The 9,259-nt window shown below is 38.6% G+C and overlaps 1 protein-coding gene across 2 annotated transcripts in view; it reads left to right on the forward strand.

The window, feature by feature from the left end:
- The window catches only part of IPO8 (importin 8), a 67,774-nt gene extending 59,682 nt beyond the window's left edge, over positions 1 to 8,092 (forward strand). For both annotated transcript variants that reach the window (XM_054507130.2, XM_045873677.3), the window contains exon 25: positions 6,136 to 8,092. In XM_054507130.2, coding sequence (XP_054363105.1) covers positions 6,136 to 6,294 — 159 coding nt within the window. In that variant the 3' untranslated portion in view covers positions 6,295 to 8,092. The remainder of the gene's footprint in view (positions 1 to 6,135) is intronic.
- Positions 8,093 to 9,259: the final 1,167 nt, after the last annotated feature.

Below are 9,259 nucleotides of genomic sequence, written 5' to 3' on the forward strand. Positions count from 1 at the left end.
ACCAATCAGAGATGAAGAACATGATAATTGAAATTAAAAATACACTAAATGGAACAAATAGTGGACTAGGGGAAGCAGAACAGATTAGCAGCCTGGAGGACAGAGTGATGGAAAGTAATCAAGTTGAGCAGGTGAGGGGAAAACAAATTCTGTAAAATGAAAACTTAGGGAACTCAGTGTCCCCCTCAGGCATAATAACATTTACTTATAGGGATCCCAGGAAAAGGAGAGAGGAAAGGGGGCAGAAAATTTATTTGAAGAAATAATAGCTGAAAAGTTCCTTAATCTGGAGAAGGAAGTAGAAATCCAGATGCAGGAGGTACAGACATCCCCAAACAAAATCAACCAAAGAAGGTCCATTCCAAGACACATCATAATTACAGTGGCAAAAAGTGGTGATAGAGAATTTTAAAAGCAGCAAGAGAAAAGAAGAAAGTTATGTTCAAGGCTACCAGTGGATTTTTCAGCAGAAACTTTGCAGGCCAGACATATTCAGATGCCTGAAGGAAAATATCTGCAACCAAAAATACTCTATCTGGTAAGGCTATTATTCAGAATAGAAGGAGAGATAAAGTGTTTTCCAGACAAACAAAAGTTAAAAGAATTCATGACCACTAAACCAGCACTACAAGAAATGTTAGTGGAAAACAAAAACCATGAATAATCAAAGTAGGAAGCACAAAAGAAATTAAAATAAGTATATCTGTAAAAACCAGTCAAGAGACTCACAAAGTAAAAGGAAATGAAGTAGGACACCATAGACCTAAAATATGGGAGTGGGGGGAGGGACCGATGTAAAGAATAGGTTCAAACTTAGGTGACCATCAGCTTAATAAAGACTGCTATATGGGATGCTTGGGCAGCTCAGTCATTAAGCGTCTGCCTTCGGCTTGGGTCATGATCTCAGGGTCCTGGGATCGAGCTCTGCCTCAGGCTCCCTGCTCGGCAGGAAGCCTGCTTCTCCCTCTCCCACTCCCCCTTCTTGTGTTCCTGTTCTCACTGTCTCGCTCTCTGTCAAATAAAATCTTTAAAAAAAAGAAAAAAGAGCCCCACATCGGGCTCCCTGCTCGGCAGGAAGCCTTTCTCCCTCTCCCACTCCCCCTGCTTGTGTTCCTGCTCTTGCTATCTCTCTCTCTGTCAAATAAATAAATCTTAAAAAAAAAATTCTTAAAGACTGCTATATGCAGAATATGTTGTATACAAACCTAATGGTAACCACAAATTAAAAACCAGTCTAGATATACCAAAAATAAAGACAAAGGAATCCAAGTAGATCACTAAAGAAAGCCAACTTATGGGGAGAGGAGAGGAAGGGAAGAAAGGAATGGAGAAGAACCTCAAAAACAACCAAAACCAAGTAACAAAATGGCAGTAAATACATACCTATAAATAACTACTATTAATGCAAATGGACTAAATTCTCTAGTCAAAAGACAAAGGGTGATGGAATGGATAAAAAAAACAAGACCCATATATATGCTGTGTAGAAGAGACTCATTTCAGACCTAAAGACACATGGAGACTGAAAGTGAAGGAATGGAAAAACAGTTATCATGAAAAGAAAGGGAGGGTAGCAATACTTAATATTGGACAAAATAGACCTTAAAACAAACATTGTTACAGAGACAAAGAAGGACCTTCCTAATCATAAAGGGAACAATCTAACAAGAGGATATAACAATTTTAAATATTTATGTACCTGCCATGGGAGCTCCCAGATATATAAAGCAGCTATTAACAAACAAAGAAAGTAATCGATAGGAATACAATAATAGGGGACTTTAACACCCCACTTATATCAATGGGTAGATCAAAAGAAAATCAAGAAGGAAGTAGTGGCTTTAAAGGACACATTGGATCAGATTGATCTAATAGATATATTCAGAACATTCTATCCTAAAACAGCAGTGTGCACATGGAACATTCTCCATAATACATCACATGTTAGGCCACAAAGCAAGTCTCAACAAATTCAAAAAAGTTATACCATGCATCTTTTCTGAACACAACACTATGAAAGTAGAAATCAACCACAAGAAAAAACCTGGAAAGAACACAAATACATGGAGATTAACATGCTGGTAAACAATGAATGATTTCTTGGTTGACCCAAAGAAGAAATTAAAAAAGATACATGTAAACAAATGAAAATGGAAGCACAATGGTCAGAAAAGCCATTCTAAGAAGGAAGTTTATAGCAGCAATACAGGCCTACCTCAAGAATCAAGAAAAATCTTAAACAACCTAACTTACACCTGAGGGAGCAAGAAAAAGAACAAACAAATCCCCAAACCAGGAAAATGAAGGAAATAATGATTAGAGCAGAAATGAATGATACAGAAACTAAAATATAGAACAGATCAATGAAATCAGGAGCTGGTTCTCTGAAAAGATCAACAAAATTGACAAACCTTTAGCCAGATTCATAGAGAGAGAGAAGACTCAAACAAAATCATAAATGAAAGAGAAATAACAACCAAAACCACAGAAATACAAAGGATTGTAAGAGAATGGTACAAAAAATTATATGCCAACAAATTGGATAACCTAGAAGAAATGGATAAATTCCTAGGTTCACACAATCTCCCCAAACTGAACCAGCAAGAAACAGAATATTTGAACAGACTAATTATCAACAATGAAATTGAATCAGTAATCAAAAGACTCCCAACAAACAACAGTCCAGGACCAGATGGCTTCATAGGTGAATTTTAACCAAACATTTAAAGAAGAGTTAATACCTGTGCTTAAACTTTTCCAAAAAATGGAAGAGGAAGAAAAATTTCCAAATTCATTCTATGAAGCCAACATTACTCTGATACCAAAATGAAATAATTTGTACCACAAAAAAAGAGAACTACAAGGCCAATATCTCTGATGAACATAGATGCAAAAATCATCAACAAAGTATTATTAGCATATTAAATCCAACAATACATCAGAAAAAATAATTTACCACAATCAAGTGGGATTTATTCCCAGGATGCAAGAGTGGTTCAGTATTCACAAATCAATCAGTGGCATACATTACATCAGTAAGAGAAAGGATAAAAACCATATGATCATTTCATTAGATGCAGAAAAAGCATTTGACAAAGTACAATATCCATTCATAATAACAACCCTCAACAAAGTTGTTGCAGATGGAACAGAGCTCAATATAATAAAGACTCTGTATGAAAAACCCACAGCTAACATCATACTCAATGGTGAAAAAGTGAGAGCTTTTCCCATAAGGTCAAGAACAAGACAACGATGTCCACTCTCACCACTTTTATTCAACATAGTACTGGAAGTTCTAGCCACAGCAATCATGCAAGAAAAAGGAATAAAAGACATCCAAATTGGTGAGGAGGAAGTAAAACTTTCACTATTTGCAGATGACATGAGACTATATCTATCTAAAACTTTAAAGACTCCATCAAAAAATTACTAGAACTGATAAATGAATTCAGTAAGATCACAGGATACAAAATCAATGTACAGAAAACCTAATAATGAAGTAGCAGCAAGAGAAATTAAGAAAACAATCCCATTTACAATTGCACCAAAAAGAACAAAATACCTAGGAATAAACTTAACCAAGGAGGTAAAAGACCTGTACTTTGAAAAGTATAAAACATTAATGAAAGTATTTGAAGATGACACAAACAAATGGAAAGATACTCCATGCTCATGGATTGGAAGAATTACTATTGTTAAAATGTCCATACTACCTAAAGCAGTCTCCGTTTTTTTTTTTTTTTAAGATTTTATTTATTTACTTTTTCCTTTTTGCCTACTGTTGTACTTCTGGTTCTTTTTTTTTTTATTATTATGTTATGTTAATCACCATACATCATTAGTTTTTGATGTAGTGTTCCATGATTCATTGTTTTTGTATAACACCCAGTGCTCCATGCAGTACGTGCCCTCCTTAATACCCATCACCAGGCTGACCCATCCCCCCACCCCCTTCCCCTCTAGAACCCTCAGTTTGTTTCTCAGAGTCCATAGTCTCTCATGGTTCGTCTCCCCCTCCGACTTCCCCCCCTTCATTCTTCCCTTCTTTTTTTTTTTTTAACATATAATGTATTATTTGTTTCAGAGGTACAGGTCTGTTATTCAACAGTCTTACACAATTCAGAGCGCTCACCATAGCACATACCCTCCCCAATGTCTATCACCCAGCCATCCCATCCCTCCCACCCCCCACGACTCCAGCAACCCTCAGTTTTGCTTCTTTGACAGAGAGAGACACAGCAAGAGAGGGATCACAAGCACGGGGAGTGGGAGAGGGAGAAGCAGGCCTCCTGCTGAGCAGGGAGCCCAATGCCGGGCTCGATCCCAGGACCCTGGGACCACGACCTGAGCCAAAGGCAGACGCCTAACGACTGAGCCACCCAGGCGCCCCAAGCAATTTACAGATTTAATGCAATCCCTATCAAAATACCATCAGCATTTTTCACAGAACTAGGAAAAACAATCTTAAAATTTGTATAGAACCACAAAAGACTCCAAGTAGTCAAAGCAGTCTTGAAAAAGAAGAAGAAAACTGGAGGTATCACAATTCCAGATTTCAAGATATACTACAAAGCTGTAGTAATTAAAACAATATGGTATTGGCACAAAAATAGACACAGATCAGTGGAACAGAACAGAGAGCATAGAAATGGACCCACAATTATATGGTAATTAATATATGACAAAGGAGGCAAGAATATGCAATGGAAAAGAGTCTATTCAACAGTGGTTTTGGGAAAACCCGACCATTTTCTTAAACCATACACAAAAATAAGCTCAAAATGGATTAAGGACATAAATGTGAGCTCTGGAACCATAAACTGCTAGAAGAGAGCAAAGGCAGTAATTTCTCTGACATCGGCCATAACAACATCTTTCTAGATAGGTCTCTTGAGGTAGGGAAACAAAAACAAACTGTTGGGACTACATCATAGTGAAAAGCTTCTGCACAGTAAAGGAAACAACCAGCAAAACTAAAAGAACCTATGGAATGGGAGGAGAGATTTGCAAATGACAGTCCAATAAGGGGTTAGTATCCAAAATATATAAAGAACTTATACAACTCAACAGCCAAAAAACAATCCAATTAAAAAATGGGCAGAAGACACGAATAGACATTTGTCTAAAGACATACAGATGGCCAACAGACATGTGAAAATATGCTCAACATCACTCATCGTAGAGAAATGCAAATCAAAACCACAATGAAATATCACCTCACACCTGTCAGAAAATCAACAACACAAGAAACAAGTGCTGGTGAGGATGTGGAGAAAAAGGAACCCTTGTACACTTTTGAAAGAAATGCAAATTAGAAATGTGGAATTTGGAAATTCCACTGTGGAAGACAGTATGGAGGTTCCCCAAAAAGTTAAAAATAGAACTACCATGTGATCCAGTAATTGCACTACTGGGCATTTACCCAAAGAATACAAAAACACTAATTTGAAGAGATAGATGTACCCCTATATTTACTGCAGCATTATATACAATAGCCAAATTATGGAAAGAGCCCAGGTGTCTTTCGGTAGATGAATGGATGAAGAAGATTGTGTGTGTGTGTGTATACACAATGGAATATTATTCAGCTATAAATAAGAATGAAATCCTATCATTTGTAACAGTATGGATGGATCTAGAGAGTATAATGCTAAGCAAATAAGCCAGTCAGATAAAGACAAATACCATATGATCTCACTCCTATGTGGAATTTAAGAAACAAAACAAATGAACAAAGGGGAAAACAAGAGAGACAAACCAAAAAACTGACTCTTAACTATAGAGAACAAACAGATGGTTAGTTACTAGAGGGGAGGTGGGTGGGGGGAACAGGGGAAATAGGTGAAAGGGTTTAGGAGTACACTTATCTTGATGAGCGCTGAGTAATGTATGGAAGTGTTGAATCACTATATGGTACACCTGCAACTAATATAACACTGTATGTTGTTAAGTACACTAGAATTGAAACAAAAAAAGGCGAATGCTCAGTTGGGCAGAATAACTAATATCATGAGTCACATGCCTTCACAATGCTAAGTATAAAGAAATCTAGCTCATTTGAGGTTATTTCAACTTTGTCACCTTAAATACTCTTCTCCCCCCCCCCCCCCCCTTTCTCTTGGCAAATGCTAGAGGCAAAGAAGAAGATTGAACAACAGGGAGGCTTCACCTTTGAAAACAAAGGAGTCCTCTCTGCATTTAACTTTGGGACTGTGCCCAGCAACAACTGAAAGAGGGAACATCAGCCTACCAAATGTCATCACTACATTTTACTTCACCAGGGGAATGTGAAGGTCAAGGGGAGGGACAGAGTGGGCTGTGCCAGTTAACTCTGGCATTAGGCAGCACTTTTATCCACTGCCTCTTCCGCTTTGACCTTTCTCCCCCCAAAATATACATTCTCAGCAGCTACTGTAATGTATGAAATTCAAGGAAAACAAAATCAGCGGACTGAAAAGGACAAATCATATTCTCCAAAGGACGAATGACCAAGGTGGTTTTAGAGGACTGATTGAATTGCACGTCTCAGGTTTTTGCCATGCAGAATCAGTGGATTTATGCGGATAACAGTGCCTTCTGTTGTACATGAATTATCTGAAAAATTTTTTTGGAGTGCATTGCAATTTTTTTTAAAGCATAAAACATATTTCTAGATATAATGTAAACCTTGGCTATATGTTGACTTATTCTGCATTTTACTATGTGAATTTACTGTTAGGCAGTTAGCTACAAGTCACTCTGGTTTCAAAAACATCACCGCTCCCCTCACTCACCCTGCTGCTGGGGGCTGTCTTCAGGGGTTGTAAAATATGCACTGGCTCTGGTTTTTCATCAGATGTTTTGTGGCTTTCCTAATAAGTGTCTTATTCCCTCTTCCATCATATTTTTGAGCCCAGAAAGAGGTGGTATTTTTTTTTTTGGAGTCAGCAAATATGAATATAAATTTCATCTATAACATGGTAAGTTCAGGACTCAAAAGTTTCTTGGCAGCAAGTGGCAGGAGCTCTTTAGTCACTGGAATTAACAGTAAGTCCGAGTGTATTCTGAATCATGTACTTAATTATGTAATGAATTGATAATTATACTAAAGCACATTGAACCCTTAGGAGAAGGGTGCTACATAAGCACGTGGTCTTTCTGGATAGAGGCTTGCATTTTCAACAGTGTATCATTCCAGCTCTGTTGGACCTGGGTCCAAAACATTTTCTAACAAAATTTTTTATCCAGGATAAAGAGCCAAATGAATTTAACTTCTACTTTTCACACATCTGAATTTTCTCCTACCTAATTCATTCTAGCCTTTATTATAGCTAAGTTCAGCTTGTTATATTTTTCACGGGTTGGGATGTTGGTCAGCTGCCCTCTTGGATGGTAATGATGCCTATAGGAAATATTGCAGATGGAGGTTACGGCTGTTTTTCTGAACAAATTCAAGACTAAAACATGGATCATAGTGTTTCATACAGTAAAGTGAAAGTGTATTTTCAAAACCTAATGTATTGCTGGACGTGATACAGTTTTCCATTTTTGTGAAATGTCTGCAGCTTGTATTTCCCCTCAGTGACTGGAGGAATTTTCTCCAGGTGCTTCCTATATTACCATCCCTTGTTAATATTAACTCTTTTTAGAAGTTTAGGTTATTTAAGTAGTTTTTACAGAAGTAGCCTAAGAAGCCATGAGTTTCAGAGTTAAAGGATCCCTCGCTTTCCTCGTCCCTCTTCCCAAGGCATTGATTTTGAATGTACCAGCTGGCAGAAGAGAAAGATGGCCCAGGGGGACATTTTAGATATCTTAAGCTTTGAAACTCTTCTTATTCTCCCCATGTCCAAAATGGTTTATTTTAACATAAATAATATGCCTTCACACTGGATTGTAAAAGGCATGTGATTTTATTTTTGTGAGGTATTGTCTTCTGCAGTATTAAAGGGAAAGAGATGTTAATGTGTATCATCCTATCTTGTTTTTGAAGCCAGGGTAGTTGTATAATTTTGTTACCAGCAGTGCTAACCTGAATGTGATCTGGTTACCTTGGAAATGCAGGAACTTATATGAATGTACTGTAAAATAAAACACGGACTGATTCCCAGGATTCTGAACCCCTCTGTCTGAAATGTTTTCTGAAATGTGGAGGTGCTTTAAGCAGGTGATCAAAATCCATCAGTATGTTTTCTTGATTTTGGGGGGAGGTGGAACAAGGTAGCTACTGGCTTGGGAGGGTAAGAAGGGTTCATCAGGAGAAGCTAGAGTGGAGAGTGGTTGGGAGCTAGGGCCTATCTCATAAATTGTGGTGTACAAATGAGAAAGACAGATGCTCTGAAAAAGCAAAAGTCATTAAAGCCACATCAGAACCTTGAAGGAAAATAAAAAAGGGGCTGGAAATATAGCCATTTTCTGATTGACTTCTCCTAATCTAATGACAGCCTAAGTTGAGTGGGAATGGGGACTTCCAGGGAAGATGGCAGAGTAGAAAGATCCTTAGCTCACCTACTCTCATGGCTACACCTAGATAAAACCCACATCAGTGTAAATGAGAGAACAACCTAAAGACGGGCAGAACAGACTCTCCACTGCTAAATATAGAGAAGAGGCCACTTCAAAGAGAGTAGGAAGGGCAAGATGCAGTTGGAAACCAAACTGCCCCTCAAAACTGATCATGGGAGGGAAGGACACCTCAGGCATGGATAAAGACTAGTAGACCCCATGCCAGGCACCCCAGCCATGGGGGACCCACAATGGGAAGACTAATCCCCATAACATTTGCCTTTGAAAACCAGAGGGACTTTGTAAGTTTTTACAGTCAATGGGGCTCAACATTGGGAACTTTAAAAATCAGCAGGCTCAGCTCAGACAGCAAGAGGGCAAGAGGAAACGGAGTCCCCATGCTTAACGAGCATAGCAAACAACCCCACTGAGATGTGGCGTAGAAGCAGCAGTTTAACAAATGTCCAGGGTGTACAGGAAGCTATATTTACTAATCTCAGGATGTGTGCTGGAGGGGCAGGGATCTTTAGGATATTTCTCCAAGAACAAAAGAGCTTGCAGGCACCATTTCTCTCACCTGGCCCCTAGTCTAGATAACACGCACACCTGCAGGAACCAGCACAGCATGAACACTCTCCACCTAGCTTTGCTAACAAGTGCACCCATTCCTCCAACCTACACTCAGAAGTCCATCCAAAGCAGTGCCACAAGCTTGGTAGTATGAAAGCAGCCCCATCAGGGGCCAGCACCACCCCAAAATGACTCCTGCCCTGAG

The sequence above is a fragment of the Mirounga angustirostris genome, unplaced genomic scaffold (assembly GCF_029215605.1).
Source record: "Mirounga angustirostris isolate CCGP_5_RB_7025 unplaced genomic scaffold, mMirAng1.0.hap1 SCAF_5, whole genome shotgun sequence".
In the NCBI taxonomy this organism is placed as follows: Eukaryota; Metazoa; Chordata; class Mammalia; order Carnivora; family Phocidae; genus Mirounga; species Mirounga angustirostris.